A 23,749-nucleotide genomic window follows, 5' to 3' on the forward strand; every position below is an offset into this window, starting at 1 on the left:
CTCTAGTGTTTGCAAAGCTCATCTGTCTGATTATCCAGTTACCTCACTGAACAAGAGCTCGCCTAAGTCCTGCCCATCTATGACATCACCCCCTTCTTCAACCACTGCGAGGTGAAGCTTTAACTTCAGACTTGGAGGTGGGCTGTGTGCAGTAAACTGGAATGCTCTCCCTCACTCCTCAGTGTAGGAGTGATCCGAAGCAGGACAAGTTCTGCCTGCAGCTGCTGTTGGCTTTGTGTGCACTGGACGCGGAGCTTGGGAGAGGGGGAGGGTTATCACTCCAGTTCACAGTGGAATTACAGCTATAGCGGCAGTATATATGGGATTGCTTTTTCTCGTCTTCCTGGTAAGTGTTTCCCATGTTTTTCCTTAAGATTGTCCCAGAAAGTTTGCTTGGTTTTACTCTGTAGACAGAAATGACTTGGTACTATGAGGCATCCAAATACGAACGCCTGTTCTGTCACCAGTAAGAGCAATATGTGCGTGTACGAGCCAGCAAGGAAAAATTTGATGATATAGCCACATCTAAGAAGTTTCTTTAAACCTTCTTTCATTAAAAAGTAATAATTAATGGCTATTTTCTGCCATGTAATAGTTGCTATTTGAAAAGAGCCTCGGAAAACCTTAAGTTGGAAAGTTAAATGTTAATCATGAAGAATACAAGGCAGATTTTTTTCAGAGAGAGGGAAGCAAAAGGTCTTGCTAACTTGGGGTGTACTGTATGTGTGGTATGATCACCAATTGCTGTTTTTACAACTGTGAAAGAAAATCAATAATCCCTCAGCCCATGAGTACGCAGTACATGAAAAGCATACATCTTGCTCACAGGAGCCGAGCTACTCCTGGAGACTACTGTGCCTCTGCAAGGATTAACAGCTACACCTAGATTTTAAAGCTTGCACTGCTATCCTGCCAGAGCTGCTTCAAGCATTTCAGGCTTGCAAATCTAAACTAGTGAATTCTGCTCAGAGGAGGGGGAGACTTTACTTCCAAACCATACTTCCCATCCAGGAGAATGCCAAAATCCACTGCTTGGGCAAATGCAGTATGTGACTTGCATAGTAATTGGCAAAGCCTACTCAGGAAAACTAACAAAGCTCAGCGTGGAAGCTATGCCTGATGTATGCAGTGAGTTTGGGGTGGCAGGGGAAAAAATGAGTAGAGCCTTCATCAAGTGGGATGCACAGAGTATTCATTCACTTGCAACTTACAATAAGAATATTTTATATTGGAAGAAATGATTTTATACCAAAAAGCTTCCAAAAAGTAGTTAAATGTATCTTCTCAAAAAAAAAATTTTTTTTTCAGTGAATTAGGTCTGAAACAAAATGGTTGCATAGAGGTAAAAAGTACAACAGGCCTATATTTTTCAACATCTAACTATTTAAAATTTAAAAGCCTTGAAATTTTCCACTTATATAACCAAATTCTCAAATGGCTTTAACAAATAGCTATTTTAAATTTTCTTAAATTTATCTGCTCAAAAATGCATGTTATTTTATTAGCAGAAAACAACATGAATACAACCACTAGAAAAGAGCTTCAGCTGTAGCAATGCCTTTCATTTATCCCGAACTGCATGAGAATATCCTGATTAGCTTAAAACATAAAGAATTTGTCTCTTTTGAGATAGAACCATTTTTTCCTGCCCCAAAGTGACAGATGATTGATACTTATCTCTTTTGAAATGAGTAAAGAAATTAATCCCTTAAAAGTACCACAAAATATTAATATTATCATTACTACCAATATTAAGAATAATATACCACATTTTAATCTCTAAGAAGATTAAATCAGAGATACACTACTTAGTTTGCAAATATGTGGGTATACACAATATATACACACATAATTACACAAACACATACATATATAGATTAGCCTGAAATAAACAAGCTTACAAAACCCTGATTGTACGTAGTTAAGTAGGAAAATCTCATCTAATTTTTTTTTTAATGGAGTACTGCCAAAACACATCAAATCCAGGAATCAGCAAGATATTACAGAATGAATAAACATAGTGAATACATTAATATTGTTCAAGTATAATACTAACCATCAGTTATTAACTGGACTTTTCATTTCTCTGCCCCCCCACCTTTTAAATCAATTATGATTACGTTCAATATGCCCAACTAAACACTTCCTAAACATTAGCATTTGTGAAATACATAATTGGGCACCAAATAAAGTTTTCACAAAGGAGGAAAAACAGTAAGGAAATTTGTCATAACTGAGTGTGGCAGCAAAATAGAAGGTATGTTTCTTTTGCTTTCAAGTGTTAATTAAGGAGACTCCAATTCTATCAAAACTTTTTCAGGGCTAAATGAAGCAGTGTGAAATAAATTTGGTTGAAATCTTGTGGCTGTCAGACTTTGTTAGCAAGCTATTAATTATCTTTACCCCAGTTTCTTCTCTAGACTATATTGCCCAATCAAATAGAAACTCCAATTATGTTCAGCCTCTCCTTCCTAGGGACACCAGACCCTAATGAACACTCACTGTCTCCAGATGAAAAATACAATTATCAGCTTTAAACATGCAAGTTCACTGCAGAGAGATCTGTCTGTGCTTTTCTTGGCCACACACCCTAAGGCTTCCTCCTTTCTGAATTATTTTGAACAATTTAAAACCCTACAAAAATCAGTAGCAGAGAATTTGCCTTATGGTAATATTATATGAATGTTTCTTCTTTCTGCCTCTTATTTTTGGTGTGCCAATGTTATACCAATACAAAATTAAATCTGGTCATTTAAAGAAAAATTTTGGTCGATCTTAACTTTCCCCTCTTTTATTAAGGTGGGTGGGCTGCATAACAAAGAATGTGATGAATAGCAGGATTCAGAGTTAACTTAAAAATTTTGAATTAAACCGCCTTAAGTATTTTCATTCAATCAGTTTGTTTAATAGCATTATAAATAATTCTTGAAAGTCAAATGAAGACCACCATAAATGAAGTCAATGAGGGAACTAAGATTCAGTAATTTTTCAAAGGCTGTAATTTCTTCCTTCTTCCCTTCATCCCCTTCCCCTCCTACCCCCCACCTTTTGCCCTAGAGGCCTTCACTGTTCTTCTCAACGGGAGGCTTTGTTGTAATTAAACCAGAGAAAAACTGGCCGGCAGCAGCCAACATCTGACTTGCGTTGCAGCTTCTGAAAGCAGTGTTCTGGTAGAGTGTACCACCCCCCAGTGGGCAAAAACTCTACAGTAAATCTCTCAGCAATATTAATTCTCAAAACTGCATTTTTTTTCTTCAGAGCATAAAAAAGGGCTGTTTCTCGTCTTCTAATATTCCACCATTTCAAAACCAGTTTCCAACAATGTCTTCTGGAAAAGCCTTCTTCCTTTTAAGAACCAAAATAGGAATATATGTTTCAGAGAGCATTTTGCAGTCTGAAACTGCAAATCAGCATCACTAAATTTGTTGAAACATTACCACTAAAAAAGAGTTTTGAAAGCCATGTTTACGTTGCATTAGAGGAGCAGGTTTCAGAACTTTGACTTGACTATTGACAAGAACCCCAGAGAAAACATTTTAAGTCACAAAGGAATGAAATATAATTTAAGCAGCAGCTAAACTTACATTTGTTTTGCATATGCATTATCTTTTTCCTAGACTCAAAATTCAGTGTCAGGAATGTATAAAAAGCTCTTTCCAGGTATTAGTCTCCTTAAATGAGAGGAGAGAGAAATTGTTCTCACTTGATAAGACAATGACAGCTTTTGTTCTTTATTCTTTCACTTTTCATGTGCACAAGTTACCGTGGCAACTTTGAAAAGATAACCCACAGACCACATTTGGTTAAATACCATTTTTAAAGTGTGCCACTGGACTGTGGATTGATCAGTTTATGTGTTGTTGATTTTCTCCCTCTTCATTTGCTTTACATCAATAATACCCTACTCTGAAATGAAAAACAAAACAGAAAAAAAACACTAAGTGTTTTATGACTTGGGATGTTCTCATCAACCAGCACAGTGCTGGGCACACAGTAGACCCAAAGAGTTGTATTCATATATAGAAACTTGAATGTTAGAAATGTAAAGCACGTCAACCAAATTGTACACACAACACTGAAAAAGGAACTTTAAAGTTTGCAATGGGAAAATGCAATTTTAAATAGTATAGTTTTAACTTGCAATGGTTCAAAGGTCAATGCAAACTTAAAGCATATTCCCTGCCCAAGCCCTGGACTGCTCACCTTTACCACCCTTTAAATTAATGCCTTATTTATACAAACCTTGGTTCTCTAATTCATTTAGTCTGGCTTTAAATATCACAAAAGGAAGAAGCATTCGCTATGATGAAAGATAACATCCTAGTTTGCCTTTTTGTTTTAAGGATGCTCAATTTAACTTTAAAAGCCAATATAAATGAAGTAGATTTGGATTCATTTATCACAAATCTATTGGGAGAAAAAGAACCAGTAATATAAAAGGAGGAAGGAAAAATCCTTTGCTTTAGAACTTTTATACTCTATTTTGCATAAGTAAAACACAACCTTTTTCAGGCTAGAAAATAGTCTAGATAAAACCAAGTATGAAAAGGCACACTTGCTTCTCTGCTGCTCAGCAAACCCTTCAGACTTCATGACTCTCAAGAGGGGAGTTAGAGGTCCTTCTGCTTGCCTGGCATTAAACAAAAGAATTGGAACTTTCCTGAAATCTGATGATCGTGGAAAATTTAACCACCAGACAGGCTGCTTAGAAAGCATTTTGCTGTCACTATTAACTAACCTGATATACTCCAGTTTTTTCAGTTTAACCATATATGTAGCTTATTCTAAATACCATTTGTCATTACAAAGACGTAGCATTCACAGGTTGATCATTTTGTTGTGCTTTCTAGCAGCAATTTAGCCTTCATAAACAAATTACCTTCTAAAACTCTAGATTATGATTATATAAACTCCAATTTATCTAGAAATATTCATAGACTTGGATAAATCTGATTACCCATGTGTCTTCTTCAATCTCAAGATTTTATTCAAGATAATAATGCAATTAACTTAGATTAAAATTGAAAGTTCTACTTTTAGATTAAATATTTTTTAAAAGTTCCCATCATTAAGATATCATTTGTGAAGCAAATCATTAAGAAGACTTTACTAAAATCTCAAAACTCTGTACTTGAATTAAGTATTTTTTTAAAAAAATGTGCAATGATTTCAAATCAAAATCAATTCAAATAAAAGGCAGAAAAAGGTTTAGGAAGTTAGCGCATATTATCAATATATAATCTTAAACTAAGTGATCAGAACATGAGAATACCTTCTCATTTCAAACATCCCCACCTCTAAAATAATGTAGTAACAGAGAAGATATCATATAAACATGCAGATTGCCTCAAATCCTTGATTGTATGTAAATGCCAGTTTTCTATTTGATAAAACGTATTAATTATATTAGCTTTTTTAAAAATATCATAAAACGATAGCATCCTTATCTAATACTTTCTTAGGTGTATCATGAAACTAAATTGGAGACTTTTCACAGACTTGATTACATTATAAATGCATATTTTTTTAACTCCACAATTTTTGTTTATAAAAAGAAACTGATGAGAAAGATCCCTATTAAAAATTTGATTTGTCAGTGAGGTGATTATGTTGTCCTTTTTGCCACAGTTTTAAATGCTATCTACTTAGTAATGAGTCCATTAAAAATAATTTTAAAACATTTCTTTAAGTAACCAGGGTCCATTTATGTTTTTCCCCAAGTTACCCTATAAACAATTTTTTTTTTTCTGAAAGATCAATTCCTTTTTGTTCAGAAGTAATGGCCTTTTTTCAAGCCTATGCAGACATAAAGGCTTCTGAAGTCTATGTTGTGGAAACTGGCCACAGTGTCCATACCAGTGGGGCTCATTTTTCTTTTTATCATTCACAGTCAACTACCAAGCCTCTATGTGCATGAATATGTAGAGCCAGCTCAGAAAAACGGGAACTGTAAAAATGGGGGCAGAATCATGTATTTTAGATAGATTATTATTGGCTTTAATATGAAAAAGCTTGAGTTTAATACAAAAAAAAGCTTTGAGCTTAAATAAAGGGAGCAGGAATTTCTGAAGGAATCTTCATTTCTAAAAGTATCCTCTCTAAAGAAACCTGCTATAATTTATATTTTTGCCTCTTGTTTTAATGCAATTTGAGGAAAAGAGAATGACATTTTCCAAGAATTTAATGAGATTTAAGGCTTTCTGTTAATCCCACATTATTAACACCATTGTATTAATGGCAATGTGAATTTGCATATCAAACAGAGCAAAAGAAGCAGTTTTACAGATACAAAACAAGAAAAATAAACAAATTAGCCTTCTTTTCACACCAATTTAGTTTTTTTTTTTCCTCTGGTTAAAAATGTGAAAATCAATAGATATTCTTAAAACTTGATTTCATAAAATATTTATAGTTCAGATACAACCTCTAGTACTAGTTATCATTACAATCATTATTTTAGGCATTCCGTAGGCTGATCTCATTTGGGGGACAGTCAACAATTTTTAAATCCTCATTCATCAGATTCATCTGTTTAAAGTGTGTGTTGAAGTATGACAAATGCCTGACTATTGGCAATATTTTAAGAAGATTCTCACCAGTGACTTTTATTATAGTTTTTAATTAGGTTCTAATGCAATTTAACAAAAGTAATTGTTTCCTAACCTTAAATTAACCACATGATTTTAAATGTTGAATAATTTTCAAGCTTAGAAAATATTTACAGCAGATACCTTTTAAAATAATGATACTTTTTAAACTTTGTACTTATAATTTGAACAGCTTGGTTTTTCATTTCCACATTCCACAAAAGCAACAGTTTTCATGAAACTATGCTATTGAAATTCAACAATAATGAGCAAAGTACTAAATGCACCACAGTAAAACCTCACTTGAAACAATAAATCATTTAAACTTTCCTCTGTGGGCACTTTGCAATACACACTAGAGACTACTTAATCCATCTGCTAACTGCTATTTTTGTTTCAAGTTGCTTAAATAATAAATTAAATGGAGCTGTAATTTTTTTTTTTAAGTTTCCTTCTGCTAATGCATTCTATGATAGTATTGGTATTTGGTGGCAAACTAAAAGACATTGAATTTTCTGATAGAATCAGAAACACAAATCTTGGCCTTTTTCATGTTTACTTTCAGTAGTATTTGAATTCTGGAACAGATGCTATCATTGTGGGATACTAGGTAATTACTGGGGGAAGCAAATTGCTTCTACTGTAGTCCTTAATTTCAGGGTCAAACCTTAATGCTCCCTACTAGACAGAAATCACCTGAGTGGGTAACCCTGCATAATAGATACTAAAGTTACTCACTTCCTCAGCTCTACCAAAAAAAATAAAAAATAAAAAAAAAAATAAAAATCTTCATGCATATTAGATAATGGGCAAAACAGTCATCATTAAAATCACTAGTCTTTTTGGTGAAGCCTTAGGTCTTCTTTCAGAAATGAAAAATATACTTACTGGAAATTGGCTTGTTCATGTTTGAACCTAGAGAGAAATGCCTTGTCAGGTTTTGATAAACTTTCCGAATGGTCATTCTAAGAAGATAGCTTGACATAGCATCCTTTCTATTACAAATACAGATTTTCAGTTTGCTAAAAGAAAATTAAAATTATATTCTCCTAAAAAACTAATAATTCGTTGAATATCTATGCTACCTTTTGGCCAAGAACACCTGAGTAACCAGAGTTTCAGGATCATCAACTAGTCCTCAGAAATACCTCTAAAGAGAAAGGTGATAACGTTCACATTCTACAATTGAGAAAATTGAGGCCTACAGGAAGAATTAAACAGGGCACCGAGCAAATCAAAAGAAAAGATTCTAACGCAAATTCTTTTCAAGTCTTTACATTGTACATTGTATGACTTTGTAAAACGATGATCAGAAATCTCTTAAAAGTTATCATGGCATTTCTATCAAAAACCCTTGTGACGTATTTGCTCACCTCTTTGACATATATTTGTTTTCTTCTTTTCAAACATTTTTTTCATTTTATATCTAAGATTTAAACATGAACTTTTAAAGATTAGCCTGACTTGAATTCAAAAGCCATGGAAGGCACTGGCTGGTCCTTGAATAAAGATTTGCTTCTGTGTTTAGTTTAAGGTGGCATTAACATTTAACAGTAGAAATTATCTGTTTGGTGACAATCTCAACTTTAGCTCCCACTTTATTTATATAGTAAAATTGGGAAGTAAAAAACAAAGAGGTCATCTTACTCCTTTTCACCAGTTACTAAGATGAAAGATATGTTGCTTAAAGAAAAACTGAAGTTAAATGTCTAGGAAATTTCTCTATCATGTTAAAGTTCATTATTAATAGTTCATTAAAACCTTTTGCTTTTACAGGAGATGCTCAGACCCAATATATTTTAAGGAAGAGAAAAGTAAAGGAAATCTAGTATGCTTCCTATTTTTTCTCATGAAGAATATTTGAATTAAGTTTTACCTCTTAAAAAAGAATACCTGTTCTTATATAACGTGACTGCGCCAGCTATTCTGAGAAAGCAGCAAGAAGCAAAAGCTGGAAATAGCTATTTCACAGCAGGTAATCATACCTCAGGATATAGCTACTGTACAAAGTTTATACTCGGATAATCCTGGACAGGAATAAAGGTGGGGGGTAACTGATGGAAAAACCTATTACTATACAGGCCTTAGCATCATGAATGGCTTTCTTCATGAGGATCTGAAGTTACTATCTCTGACCACATTGCACAGAAGAGCCAATAAGAATTTTAAAGAGAGCAATTTCTACTAAGGGAATTAAGCTACACAAAAGGAACCTTCACACAGAAACTCTATCAGGAAAAAAAAGTGCATAGGAAGCCATGTGTTCTACATAGTAACAGGAAGCTGAATTGTCTCTGGTCCCTACTTTAATGAGCTTGCCTACCATGCTGAACTGTAGCTGGAATGTTCACTGACAACAGCGAGCCTGATCTGGAGGTGTGTGCGGCATAGGATTACATGAATAAACAGTGAAGAACATTTCCAAGGACTGAACAAGAGTTTATAAGTCCCAGTCCCTCATCAGGAAAATAATTTTTGTGCATTGGATTTTCACTCATGCAAAATTTATTCACATGATTCAAAAAGGTAGGAAAAATATTAAAGTGTTTTATTTTCATGCCTGAAATTACAAAGGCCAATTAATACGTAAAAGTGCAGACAAGATCATTATTACCCACAATAGATCAGTACAAATCTATAACTCTCCAGCCATGGGGAAAGTTGAACCATATTCTAGATTAGAATTTGTAGAAAGATAAATGCATTGTGAAATATATGATGTGAACATAATGGGAAATCTGCATAAAGTCATTAAACCTTGTAGTATGAAACAAAAAAAAATGGGAACAAAACAAAGAACTAGTTTAATGTGAAATGGAATTTTCACTTAGGTTAGCTGGATGTATTAGCTTTGTAGTCTTTCCTTCCTTAAAATAGATGAAAAAAATTCCTTCTGATTTTCTTGTTAGAAATATCTATGTAATGATATTTAATATCAATAATTTAAAAAGTAACATAAACAATCAAAACAAATGAATGGCTTTACTAGGATTCAGGATCTTAAGAGGTATTTGTATTTAACTTACTATTCTTGAATACTAAGAGGATAGATTTTTTTTTTTTACTACACATTTCTACACCTATACAGTCTACCTAAGAAGTAAACATCAAATTTTGATTTTTAAATACAAAAAATCATATTCCTATGTGCCAATTCATTATGAATATTAAGAAAAAATAGAAAATTGATTAGCTTGGTCAGTGACTGGGTATAGAATTGATATCAAGTATTATGAAAATGCTCAATAAAACATTTATTATATTTAATGTTTCAAAATCAAATGGATTTGGGACATGATATTAATACTACAAACAGTTAAGGTAAAGAGATTATATGATCATGTTCACTGTTAGCTAGCTAGCAAGAAATTCTAGGCATGCAAAAAAAATTAATACATTAAAAGTGATTATAGATATTTTAGTTTCCACATCTATTTGGAATACTATTTTAAGTATCCTGACCTGATTGTTTTTGGTCTTTCTTTTCACTCATTCCATTTTAGGGCTCTGACACTACCGTGTACAAAGACCTTAACACTGCTGACCATGATCAACCCAGCCTGGAGCATTTTCCTCATCGGGACTAAAATTGGGCTGTTCCTTCAGGTGGCACCTCTATCAGTTATGGCTAAATCCTGCCCATCTGTGTGCCGCTGTGATGCAGGTTTCATTTACTGTAATGATCGCTTTCTGACATCCATTCCAGCAGGAATACCAGAGGATGCTACAACTCTCTACCTTCAGAACAACCAAATCAATAACGCTGGAATTCCTTCAGATTTGAAAAACTTACTAAAAGTAGAAAGAATATACCTATACCACAACAGTTTAGATGAATTTCCTACCAATCTACCAAAGTATGTAAAAGAGTTACATTTGCAAGAAAATAACATAAGGACTATCACTTATGATTCTCTTTCCAAAATTCCCTACCTGGAAGAATTACACTTAGATGATAATTCGGTCTCTGCTGTTAGCATTGAAGAGGGGGCATTCCGAGACAGCAACTATCTTCGACTGCTTTTCCTGTCCCGTAATCACCTTAGCACAATCCCCTGGGGTTTGCCTAGGACTATAGAAGAACTACGCTTGGATGATAACCGCATATCCACTATTTCATCCCCATCTCTTCAAGGTCTCACTAGCCTAAAACGCCTGGTTTTGGATGGAAATCTATTGAACAACCATGGTTTAGGTGATAAAGTTTTTTTCAACCTAGTCAACTTAACAGAACTGTCCCTGGTACGGAATTCCCTGACTGCTGCACCAGTAAACCTTCCAGGCACAAACCTGAGGAAGCTTTATCTTCAAGATAACCACATCAATCGGGTGCCCCCAAATGCTTTTTCTTATCTAAGGCAGCTGTATCGACTTGATATGTCCAATAACAACCTAAGTAATTTACCTCAGGGTATCTTTGATGATTTGGACAATATAACCCAACTGATTCTTCGCAACAATCCCTGGTATTGTGGGTGCAAGATGAAATGGGTACGTGACTGGTTGCAATCACTACCTATGAAGGTCAATGTACGTGGGCTTATGTGCCAAGCCCCTGAAAAAGTTCGGGGGATGGCGATTAAGGACCTTAATGCAGAGTTATTTGATTGTAAGGACAGTGCAGTTGTAAGCACCATTCAGATAACCACTGCAATACCCAACACGGTATATCCTGCTCAAGGACAGTGGCCAGCTCCAGTGACCAAACAACCAGACATCAAGAATCCTAAGCTCACTAAAGATCAGCGAACCACAGGGAGTCCAGCAAGAAAAACAATTATAATTACTGTGAAATCTGTCACTTCCGACACAATTCACATCTCTTGGAAACTTGTCCTACCTATGACTGCTTTAAGACTCAGCTGGCTCAAACTGGGCCATAGCCCAGCATCTGGATCTATAACAGAAACAATCGTAACAGGAGAACGTAATGAATACTTGGTCACAGCCCTAGAGCCTGATTCGCCCTATCGAGTCTGCATGGTTCCCATGGAAACCAGTAACCTCTACCTATTTGATGACACCCGTGTTTGTATTGAGACTGAAACTGCACCCCTTCGAATGTACAACCCTACAACCACCCTTAATAGAGAGCAAGAGAAAGAACCTTACAAAAACCCCAATTTACCATTGGCTGCCATCATTGGTGGGGCTGTGGCCCTGGTGACCATTGCCCTTCTTGCTTTAGTGTGCTGGTATGTTCATAGGAATGGATCACTCTTCTCAAGGAACTGTGCGTACAGCAAAGGGAGAAGAAGAAAGGATGACTATGCGGAAGCTGGCACTAAGAAGGACAACTCCATCCTGGAAATCAGGGAGACTTCTTTTCAGATGTTACCAATAAGCAATGAACCAATCTCAAAGGAGGAATTTGTAATACACACCATATTTCCTCCTAATGGAATGAATCTGTATAAAAACAATCACAGTGAAAGCAGTAGTAACCGAAGCTACAGAGACAGTGGTATTCCAGACTCAGATCACTCGCACTCATGATGCTGGAGGCCTTGTAGCAGACTGTGTTTCGGTTTTTTTAAACCTAAGGGAAGTGATGGTAGGAACCCTGTTCTACTGCAAAACACTGGAAAAAAAGAGACTGGAAAAAGCAATGTACTGTACATTTGCCATATAATTTATATTTAAGAACTTTTTATTAAAAGTTTCAAATTTCAGGTTACTGCTGCGATTGATGTAGTGGAGATGCCTGAACACAATTCTATATTTTAGTATTTTTTAGTAATTTGTACTGTATTTTCCTTGCAAATATTGAAGTTATAAACCATTTACTTTGTGTTCTACTGAGTAAGATGACTTGTTGACTGTGAAAGTGATTTCCTTGCTGTGTTGAACAATCAGGACTGAGTTCACATGAGATCCTTGTAGTATAAGCACAGGCCATTTTTCACTTTGGTATTAATAAAATGTAAAAAAAAAAAACTGGCTGAATGAGAAAAATTAAAGTTCAAAAAATAGTTATGAAATGCTCCAACTATTAAATTTGTATTATCCCAGTGGTATTCAATAAATTAAAATATGTGAAGTAATGGGCAATATCAAACTTGCTGCATATCTCCATTTCTACTCTAAGCAAAGTAGATATCCTTAAGAAAGCATTATCTTTCGAACTGAATACATCAGCTGGCATAAAGGAGTATGAAGTCTGTTGTTAAAACCACTGTTAACAGTTTTGAGAATGAAGGACTTCACAAATCAATAATGTGAGCATGCTTCTACGTTAGGGGGGAAATTTGTACTTAGGAAAACATGAAAACTTAGACTCCATAGTATAATGAACACAAATACCAGAATTGCATTTTGGTTTTGCCTATACCATCCCAATTTTTGAAAAGTGAATTCTAAAGACATAATTGTTAATGTTTATGTTTTTATCATAAACGATGTCAAAAAAGAAACACATGTATTTAAAAAGATAGTATAACCATAAGCAATTCCCCTCAACAATGCAGAAAAAGTAGTACTTTAAATAAGAAAGAATTTAAAAGAAAAATGAATACTAGAAATCAAATTTAGATCTGGTTTATGTGAAATGTTTTAACACTGTACATAAAAAAGTTCAATTTACTTTCACAATGATCAAGAATACTGCCCATTACTGTCACAGTTTTCCACGTATCACATAATGAACTTGTAATGTAACATTTCTTTCTAGCTTCCTACAGAATTGTGAGCTATTACTTGTTTAAAAACCACATCATTTTTCTGTTGCCATTTTTTTTTCCCAACAAAAAACCAAAGTGCATTGTACGCCCTTTGGCCAGTCTTGTATGTGCCTTGATCCAACGCTACATGTATTCAGCTTTTAAAACTCGACAAATTTTTCATACTTCCTTAAATATGAAAAATTATGGTCTTATTGCTGAATAAAACGAAGAAAAAGTACAAAATAATCGTGCTTGCTTTTTCGGGATTATGTTACTATCACTAAAGTAGCAAATTGCCCAGCACATTATTCCTAAGCACCCCCATGTATTTTTCTAGGCATAAAAATAAACGTTGGCTACAAATAAAAGTAGCAGTATCTTGAGCTTGTGTATCATTATACTTGAAAGAGTTCAGTGTTTCATGTACAAACTAATTTCCTAGCAGTCTTTTAGGATACTATTGTTTTGCTTATTTATTCCAAATCAGAAAACCTCAGAAGTGGTGTGGTAATCTTTCTGTCTTTTTTACACTGCTGCCATTGTCCTGACTGATATTTTTTATGGTGGTCTTTGAAAAACTAATATTTTTTAAAATAGATTTTTGGTAGTATGAGTTGGCATTAGAGGATTTGGAATCTCAGATCCAAACTGAGTACATACCCTTGGTAGGTATGTACTCAAAAACAAACCACTTTTTCTTCTTAGCTTAGTTTCCTTGTCTGTAAAATGGGGGCTATTAGTTCAGCCCACTTCACAGGGTTGTTGTGAGGCCTAAATAATATGTATGGAGACTGCACAGTGTTCAATTGAATATAAGTTAGCACTATTATGGTCAGAAAAGTTTGTCATGTGTTTCCAGAGGTTTGGCAGATAATTTCTGTTTCTACTGGTCTACTAACAAGTATCTCCAGCTGCCTGCGAAAACTCATTCATTATTCATTTGCCATCTTCATAAGTTTCCCAATACCTTCTCTTTTGAGTTCCTATTATGAAGAATGCCTATTTTCTAGGAATAACTTGGCAAAGACTCATGTGATTAACAGTAAATATAAGGAACATTTTGTGAAGGAAGTTTGACTTTTGCTTCTAGAGGTTTTGAGAAGTTCAGCTACAGTGCTGCCACAAAATCAGGGAAACAGCTACATGGTTCCATAAATTCACTATAAACCTATGAGTTTATAAAAAGTCAAAAGCCAAGAGATTATATCGACTGTTTTCCAGTTAGTACATCTTGCATGAGTACAGAAAATTTTATGTATGTTCTAATACATGCATTTTAATTATTTTACCTGGGATAAATCAGAAATAGGTTCTATATCAGCAAATAGAGACAGCACTAACAGTAAAAGTTTATTATTTCTCTAGGCTTGCTATGAAATCCAAATATATATTCTTTCAATAAAATAATTAAATACAAATATCTACCTTAAAGGGCATTAAATTAATTATAAAATCCATCTGCATATATATATCAAACTATATGGTTACAATTTTTACTGATCAGGCACAGAGAAAATTGTAGTACAAAGAAAAATCCCATCCTGAATATACAACTTACAGATTTAACAAGAATACAATTTGGGAAGTGACAAAAAAAATTTGTTTTGAGGGAAAAATCACTCTTTTGCTGAATGTTTGACAAAAATCAAAAATTGTTTTTGGAAGCAGCCTTTTGTAACTATATTAAATCACTGCACTTATGCTCTCATTCCCTATTAAAAACAACACTGTATTCTATCTTTCAGCAAGGCCGATTTATTAAAAGTATTCCCCTGTGCCTTCAAAAGAACTAGTAAAAAAAAACAAAACAAACAAAAAAACTCTGCTTTACTAACTACAGTTTCTGAGTGAAGCACATTTTATAGCTGCATGCCTACATGACAGTTTTCCTAAGGAATCCAAAGAGACCCACATGCTTTAAAGCACCTGAAGCATGGATGTGAAAGGAACCAACCCACCACTGAATTTACTTTAATATTAGCTCATCTGTTGCTGAAAACAGTAGTGGCATTTAAAATTCTAATTCCTTTCTCCTACTTAGCATGATTAGCAAATCTTAACTTAGCGTAGTCTTAGAATTAAAACTTGTATTTTATGCTTTTGGACTTTTGGTTAAATTAGCAAAAATAACTCATGGTTATCAATCACTTTCTTAAGAACTTCAAAGATCTCTACATATAATCTCAACAGCCAATGACCTATACAGAATGGCTTCCACATTATAAATAGCAGAAGCATTTGCATCCAAGAAGTATACTGTCTGTGGGATATAAGGCATAAACATAAAATCTAATGAAAGTTTACTACAACTGCGGTATAGAAGATATAACTAGATCTCTTTGGATGGGTCAAAGAAAACTTCATGAAGGAGGTAAAATGAAGGCCAGGTATTGAAGGATAAGAAAATATTTAAAAAGAAAACAAGAAAACTAGATATTGGCCATGGAGAAAAACGGTGAACAAAGTCATAGAGATAGGGAAACAAGGGCAATGTTTCTCAGTGCTGGCTTTGGTCACAATCACTTGGGGAGGCTTTTACAAAGATAACCAGGCTTCAATGCAGACCTACTAAATTTAAATCTCCCAGATTAAAGTTGGGTATTTAAATTTTTCTTTAATTCCAAAGGTGATTCTGATGCAACTGGGGACTACTGATTTTGGAGGTATCTGGGGAAAGGCCAACAGGCCTGCTGAAATACAAGGTCCAGAAAGGAGGTAAGGCTGGAAAGGTTCTTTTACATCAGACTATGTAGTGTGTTGGATCCCTAGCTGAGAAGTCTGGATGATATGCTTTGGTGACAGTTTCTGAGTAGGTGTATCAATAATCAGTACACTTTGGGGATAGAAATAAAGACTATCGAATGAAGGATGAATGAGGAGAAACAGCGCAAGAAGACAAGTTAGGACATACAAGTATTGCAGGTAAGAGGAAACAAGGGCCTAAACAGTGGAATGGGTTGGTTTTTTTGTTTTTGTTTTAAGTGTAATTCAAAGATACAAGAAAGTTAGAATTCATAGGAACTGGGAACCAAGCAAAGAATAAGAATTGAAGATGATGATTGTTAGCCCAGGTAAGCAGAATGTTGGTGAGGCATTTAATGATGAAAAGTACTAGAAGAGCAAATCTCAAGAGTATTCTGTACATATTAGGTTTGAACAGGTGACCATATGCTCCAGATTTACACTGGCTAATTATCAATAGCACCTTCTTTAACCTTCTAAGTGACCCAGTTGGGATCCAGTTTAGATGATAAAGTATAATTGCTTTAGGTTTTAAAATACTTGTATGTTATCCCTCTGGAAATGTCTATTGGGAAATAGAAAATGAGGGTCTGGGGAGAGATCTTCAGCATATCTAACAGGTTATTATTTAAGCCAAGAGGTTGGAGGACAGCAGCAGCAGAAGTAAGCAGAGGGAGGGAAAAGAGATGAGCCACAGGGACACCCACATTTTGTGAGGAAAGAAGAGGAAGAGAAGTAAAAAGAAAAGCGGGGGTTACAAAGGAGGAAAATAATCATGAGAAGAAAATTATAAAATCAAGGAACTACAAATTTGTTTTTTAAAAGAAGGATGTCAGAAGATGATCTGGAATGTGGATTTGGAAGAGGACACAGTTTTAAATGGAAAAGGAACTGCCAGGGATTCTGAAGCAGTGTCAGCAGAGAGCTAAGAGCTTCTAGGATGTTGGCAGGATAATGGGAGATAAAACAGAAATGACTAAGATTACTCTTTAAGAAGTTTGGAGGGTGAAGGGATCAGGATAGGTAAGAAGGAAGTAAGTACCAGGAGGGATACTGACTGACCTCAGGAATAAGATAGGGTAGACAGATAGGAACCTACAATGAGGACAGTCAACAGGAAACAATAGAGATGCAGGAGAGGTGTGGTCTAAGTCTTAGTTGTGAATCTAAGAGGACTGCAGTAAAGATGTGCCTGAGAAGCTGCAATTTTGGAAGAGTCGGCAGTAGGAGTACAAAGTCACACAGAGAGATGGAAAGGGTTGGTGTGAGGGTAAGGTTTATGAGACAGGTCCTCAGAAAGATGGGGCAATGTCCCAGAGATGTAGAGATGGGAGATGATAATGGGATCGGGTGATGTAGATATAAAACAAAGACTTCAAAAGAAAGGTTTTTGAATAATGGTGACATAAACATAGCCAGGAAGTGATCTTTCAGGGACAGAAAAAAATTTTTGAAACTCCCTTCCTACTTCCTCACCACTTCCCCTACCAAAGTTTCATCAAATAGTGACAGTAAGAGATGGAACAGGGGACTAGGAAGGTGTCATCCTCAGGAAACAGATGTCAATTAATTCAAGGTCATGGGAAGAATGCTAAGAAAAATGTCAGTTACATGGGAAGTTAGAATCCAAAAGAAAAAGATCACAAGGGACCGGTGGAAGCAGTTAGGAAATAGGCCTGAAAGGAATTCAAACTTCCAGATGGAAAAATAAAGGCATACGAAACAAAAATAGAGCAAAGGAGGGCATTGTACTTAGGACTCCAATAGATGATGATAGTTTAAAAGGATGTTGGCCATGCGAGGTTGGTAGAAATTCCTGTTCTAAATACTATAGACATTCTGAACAGATGAAAAAGAACTAGAATAACCAAATTAATCTTGCTCTGTTCTTTGAACATCAAAACAGAATAAAATCTCACTTTATCTCAAAATATACAATGAATTATCCCTAGTTTTATTAGTCTTTCCCACAACTATCATAGGGATCAAGTATCATTACCAGCAAACAGGTAAGCAAATCACATTATGGACCCCTCCCACTTCCCATCTCCTATCTCATTTTTATATTATTTGATAAAATGAGATTGGAAATGAACTTTAGGGCTGACTTGAAAGGGTTTTTGTTTTGTTTTTTTTTCCTTTTTTAAGAGGCTTCGAAAGGAAGAATGCAGCCACAGGGGTGTGGAAGTTGGGGATAATGGGATTTTACAGACTGATTGTGTACACACAAAAGCAGTACTGCTTTTTCAAGGCCAGCTGGCTCGGGCAGGGCAGGGGTGAAGGGGTGGTCTAGGGAATTACTACTCAAAGTAATTGCCCTTCTGAATATACATCACGGCTCTGATAATTGTGACTTACAAAGCTGAGGCTAGTTCTTATCATTGCTCCATTAGAAAGCATGGAATCACTGCTGAAATTCCACATTTTAATTTCCTAAATATTTTATATATTTTAATCTCATTTAGTTCACAGGAAAACTTTACAATTAGGAATTACTATCTATTTTTCTCAGATCAGTAAATTAAGGCATTGAAAGGTCATGGAGATAAATTTGGTTCATTCAACATTAACAATGATTTATTGGGTACTCAACTCAATAACTGTGCTTGAGGCTGAGTATACAGCACTGAACTAAAAAGATACAGAGGTTATAGTTGGAGGAGGTAGGAACTCGATACTAACCAAAAACCAAATGAATATCAAGTGAAAAGTTGTGACAGGTGCCATAGAAGAGAAAAACATGGTGCTACAAATGAGCAAAACATGAAAACCTATTTAGATTGGGTGGTAAAGAAAAGCCTAAGACCTGAGGGATAACGTGTAAGTTTATCCCGTGAAGAATAAAGTAAAGAGTGTGCTGAGCATAGGAGAGGGAACATATTCAAGTTACAAAGAATCAGCTTAGTGAGTTTAAGGATTGAAAAAATGCCAGGAGGTTCAAGCTCAGTGAGCAAGACAGAAGTAAGTTCAGGGAGGCAGGCCTAGATCAGAGCACGCAGGGTTTTGCAGGCCAAAGTCAAGGTAAAGAGTCTAGACTTCATTTTAGTGAAAGAGAAAGCCATTGGCGGGTTTTTGACAGGGCAGGGGAGGGGGAGAAGGAAGAGGAGAAGAAAAATGTGTGAGGATCGTACTATCAGATTCAATTGTAATAAAGTCACTAGCCATTATATGGAGAACGAGTAATATGGAACAGGATGGTGGTAGTGAGGACAGACATGAAAAGATGCCAAATATTTTCTGGAACTGTGACGGAGTCCTTCTTAGAATTTTATAGTTAGTAAGGAGTGGAACAAGGATACTGTCTGATCCTGAAGCATGAGCTCGTAACCACTCTCTTTAAATAGTGAGCAGAAACATTCCTGAATGACTAAAATGAGATAACATGAGATAACAACTAGAAGACATTTTTAGGATTAAATCTCAAAACATTTTAATCAGGCAAATGTGAATTCCCCCCCCAAGGCTTATAGACCTCTGCTCCACAAAGCTAAATGATAACTTCTGGAGGTCAGTGGTTACTAGCTGTAAACTACCCTGAGAGTAACACTTGTCTTTCTTGCAGTTTTCAATAAATTTAAACTCAGAGTTGGCAGACAAATCTTAATGTTTGAGTTCACTGCAACACCTCTTCATGATTCCTTTTAGTCTTCTAAGAGCCAGAATAGAAGTGCCATATCACCTATTTGCCAGGCTTGGTGATGAATTTGAGAAATATAACCCATGAGTACCACTGCTTAGCTTACAATTGTAAAGAAATGCCAAGATTATTTAATGGTTTTCAATAATTATTTGTTTTACAATAATCTTTGAATTATTAAAATTCAGCATATACTTAACAGATATATACAAATATAGACAAGGTATTAGAGATCTACATTTAATTCCATGTTCGTCGAGTCTTAGAACTAGAAAGAAGAGAGTTCATGAACCTTGGTGATGTATACTAATAAATTTAAAAATTAATCCCCTTGTTTTATTATTTTTTTTAATTTATTAAAATTAAATTCAGAGGCGCCTGAGTGGCTCAGTGGTTGAGCGTCTGCCTTTGGTACAAGTCGTGATCCTGGGGGTCCTGGGATCAAGTTCCACATTCGGGTCCCACATGGAACCTGCTTCTCCCTCTGCCTATGTCTCTGCCTTTCTGTGTGTCTCTCATGAATAAATAAATAAAATCTTCAATAAAAAATAAAACAATATAAATTCAAAAACAAAAATTTGTAGTTGAACTCTAACTGGTTTACAGTTTTTAAAAAGTCTTTAATGGAAAAACGTGGAGCTATTCTGTGAATCACAATATGCTTCTAATTACTGTATTATAGCATGGCTCACAGCACTCACTGTATGAGAGTTAAATGTTCCCTTTATGGCAGTTATTATCTAATACACTAAATATTTTTACTTATGTGTTTTCCCTATCCCCTATTAAAATGCAAACTCCATGAAGGCAAGTAACATTTTTTCTCCTGCTGTTTCACATAAATCTCTCCAACCTGTAGAACAATTCTAGCAGATACTAAAAAATAAAAAATTAAAAAAAAAAAAATAAAATTTTTAAAAATTGTTAAATGAACAATAAAATAATGAATGAGTTTGAAAGTGTTGTATCACTAAGCATTATCTGAAACAATCTTCATGAAAACTCTTTGTAAACTGTAAATCCTTCTATGAATGTGGAATATTATCACCAACTTCATGATAACTCGTGTAGAACATTTACTAAGCACTCTATACCTGTTATCTCCTTTATTCCCCAATTCACAAAAGACACTTAAATTCAAACAGATTAAGCAACTCAACCAATATCCAATATAAATGGCAAAATAAAGACTCTTAAAAAAAAAAAAAAACAATTCAAATCCAAATGCAAGGACCTTAATCCCAGATCTGTTTTTTAATGTTGCTCTCTTCCTTGTGACATGCTGACTGATCCCAAGTATGTAAAACAAAATATACTAGAACATTCTATTAAATTGTATGTAAAATTGATATTTGAGATGATGATTAAGAGCACTGTCTTTGAATCAGACAGATCTGGGTTTTCATCCAGTTTCTGCCACTTACTTGGGGTATGGCCTTTGGCAATCTAGCTAATCTGGCTAAGCCTCAGTTTCACCTTCTGTGAAATAAGATAATAATAGTGTATCTCTAATTGTAAGGAATAAATTATGTATTTCAAGTGGAGCACTTAACTCATACCTGACTCTTAGTAAGTGCCCAGTAAATTTTATTTTCACCTTTGATGATGAAGAAATATTTACTGAGTACCTGATATATTAGAACTACCATTTGAACACAGGATGGCAAAAAAAGTGGAAAGTGGGGAAGCAAGATCAACAGACTTTCTTTGCATTTCTGTTTTCCTCTGAACCCTGCACTGATTTTACAGAAATAATACTTTAACAAAGGCACACTTTTCTCTCTCTTCCCAACACAGGACTGGGCTCATTGTGTTACTCTGCTACCTTTTGGTAAAGGAACAAGTAGGAATGTAACTGCTAAAAAGTAGAAGGCATAACTTTTTTAAAAAAAGATTTATAATCTTAAAGCTATTAAAATGGTAATAGTCTTCTTTATATTTCCCAGAATCTCAATAAAAATTTGTATTGTATAAGAACAAATATCTAGATGGCTACTTGTTAAATAAAGTCACAGTTACTAAGGTGTATCAGTGTATGAGCACCAGGGACTATGTTTCATATGAATTATCCCCCACTGGTGGGAATCATTTTTATTGGGGAAGAGAGAGTGACAGCAGCCAGACACACATCTCTGGTGACTACAGTTTTAGCAACTACAGTCCTCTGTTTAACAGTAACAGCAAACTGCATAATCCAGGCTAGTCCCTTCTAGTTGGGAATCCAAATTAGCATGCCCTTCCTCTTCACTTAAGGGTTTGAGAGGAAAGGAGAGAGAGGTTTTTTTCTTGGTTTTATAAACACGTTTAAACAAGAGATTCTTATTTCCTGGTTTATCAGGTGTTGATCTTTTCCAGGTACAGGAATTTAATTAACATGTTTCTTCAGAAAATTCCTCTTTGAATGTTAACTAATATACTTAAACGGTTAGGTCTAAGAGTGAAAATTAGATTTCAATATTTATTATAATGCAGTAGTATTAACTAGAAGAAGTGTGCTGGTTCACAAGCACATTAAACTTTCTCACCTCCTAGATAAATTTCACAAGTTCTAGTCCAATTCTTCACCTTTTCTTAGAAATCCCAGACAGAGGTAGCAGTAGGAGCCATTAAAACCAATTAACACTTCACTTTCATTTTGGGACAAATAAGAGGGAAAAAGAGAAGCATTTCAAGCTAACTCTGCAATGAATGTAAATTTGTAAGTCATTGCAGAGTAAAGAAAACCGTTTACTTGCGACAAAACCACATTTGTGAAATCATTAATGCTCAAATGAAGGAAATTAAGTGTAACTTCTTTCCAAATGTGCACAAAATAGATAAGTATCCACCAAATATACACTCTTTGAATATTAAGAAATATAAGATCAAAAATCTCTTAAAAGTATATTAATCCTATGCTCTACTTTCAGCCAGTCTACAGCAGACAACAGAATAACTAACTTATTATTTAAAAATCTATCTGAGGCAAGAAATTAAATACTTCAGAATTTTTTTCTAAAATTTAATGTTGACGCTAAAGTGTTTTAATGTAGATGTTAAATGCAGACATTACTTAATGTAGATATCTAAGTGTTATATAATTACCTTCTAGAAAGCCCCCAGTAACTACTATTTTTTGTACAAAATGCTGGAGAGATGACAAGATATCAGCATATTCAAACATGTCATTCTTCCATATAGGGTAATGGTTAAGAGCACAGAATTTGGGAGTTGTGCCAACCCAGGTTCAAACCACACTGGTTCTACCACTTAGCAGTAGGGTAACTCTGGGAAAATTACTTAATCTCTAAATTTGTCTTTCTTAACCCTACTTTATGGAAATGGAAAATGATTTTAAAGTATATGTTATACTTTAAAGTGCTTAGTATAGTAGTGCCTGATACATTAGTAACTCCACAGCATTTAGAGGTTATAGGCAGTATACTCCAAGGGTTAATTGTATAAATTCTGAAATTCAACTTCCTAGATTCAAAGCCAAGTTTTCCCACTTGTTACTTGTTTGGTATTGGATGAATTATTTTACTTCCCTCTATTAATATTAGTAGGTATATGAAAAAGATTAGAAGAGGGCTTTGAACATGGTAAATGCTCAATAAATAATTTCAAAAATTACTCAACAAAGTCTCATAGAAGCTGAAATTTAAAGAGCACATCAGAGCAATTTTCTCTTCCAGTATTTGAATAGACTGGCATTAGAAATAAAGGAACACTATTAATTCAAATCCAGAAATTGTTCCTACATACCAATATGTAAGTATATATTAATCTAGCTGCTAGTATGGACTCCTTAGTTTCAGGTTTCCCAGACTTGTCTGATGATACAAATCATCTAGAGAAAGTGACTGAGCAGGTCTGGTGTGGGGCCTTGGAATCTGTACCTATAATCAGCTTCCCAGGTATGTGCTACATTGGGCAGTCTCAAAAACCCTGTATTAATTGAAGCTGTGCCTAACTGCAGAATATGAGAATATCAAGCAGTTAAATCCACTGAACAGAATTACTGTTTTACAAGTAATATGTAATGGAAATGTTAAAAATATTGTTTTATTCAAGAAATATTTTGTTGAGTATTTATCAGTACAAAATACTCATTGAGCACATATAGTATCATTCACAAAATG

General features: G+C 34.8%; 2 protein-coding genes across 6 annotated transcripts in view; one reads left to right on the forward strand and one right to left on the reverse strand.

Moving 5' to 3' along the window:
• The window catches only part of MACROD2 (mono-ADP ribosylhydrolase 2), a 2,007,046-nt gene that overhangs the window by 1,682,531 nt on the left and 300,766 nt on the right, over positions 1 to 23,749 (reverse strand). The gene's annotated exons all lie outside the window — the stretch shown is intronic.
• Positions 105 to 13,617, forward strand: FLRT3 (fibronectin leucine rich transmembrane protein 3). 2 transcript variants are annotated; one of them, XM_038571575.1, is made up of 3 exons: positions 105 to 346; positions 8,364 to 8,562; positions 10,091 to 13,617. In XM_038571575.1, the coding sequence occupies exon 3, from the start codon at positions 10,134 to 10,136 to the stop codon at positions 12,081 to 12,083; it is 1,950 nt and encodes a 649-aa protein (XP_038427503.1). In that variant the 5' UTR covers positions 105 to 346; positions 8,364 to 8,562; positions 10,091 to 10,133; the 3' UTR covers positions 12,084 to 13,617. The 2 variants fall into 2 exon arrangements, with proteins under 2 accessions (XP_038427503.1, XP_038427502.1); XM_038571574.1 differs by having other exon boundaries at positions 106 to 346; positions 8,364 to 9,113.

Source organism: Canis lupus, chromosome 24 (assembly GCF_011100685.1).
Source record: "Canis lupus familiaris isolate Mischka breed German Shepherd chromosome 24, alternate assembly UU_Cfam_GSD_1.0, whole genome shotgun sequence".
Lineage (NCBI taxonomy): Eukaryota > Metazoa > Chordata > Mammalia > Carnivora > Canidae > Canis > Canis lupus.

Coding starts and splice junctions, on each gene's coding strand:
- FLRT3 (XM_038571575.1), top strand. CDS start 10,134: ATGATCAACCCAGCCTGGAGCATTTTCCTCATCGGGACTAAAATTGGG.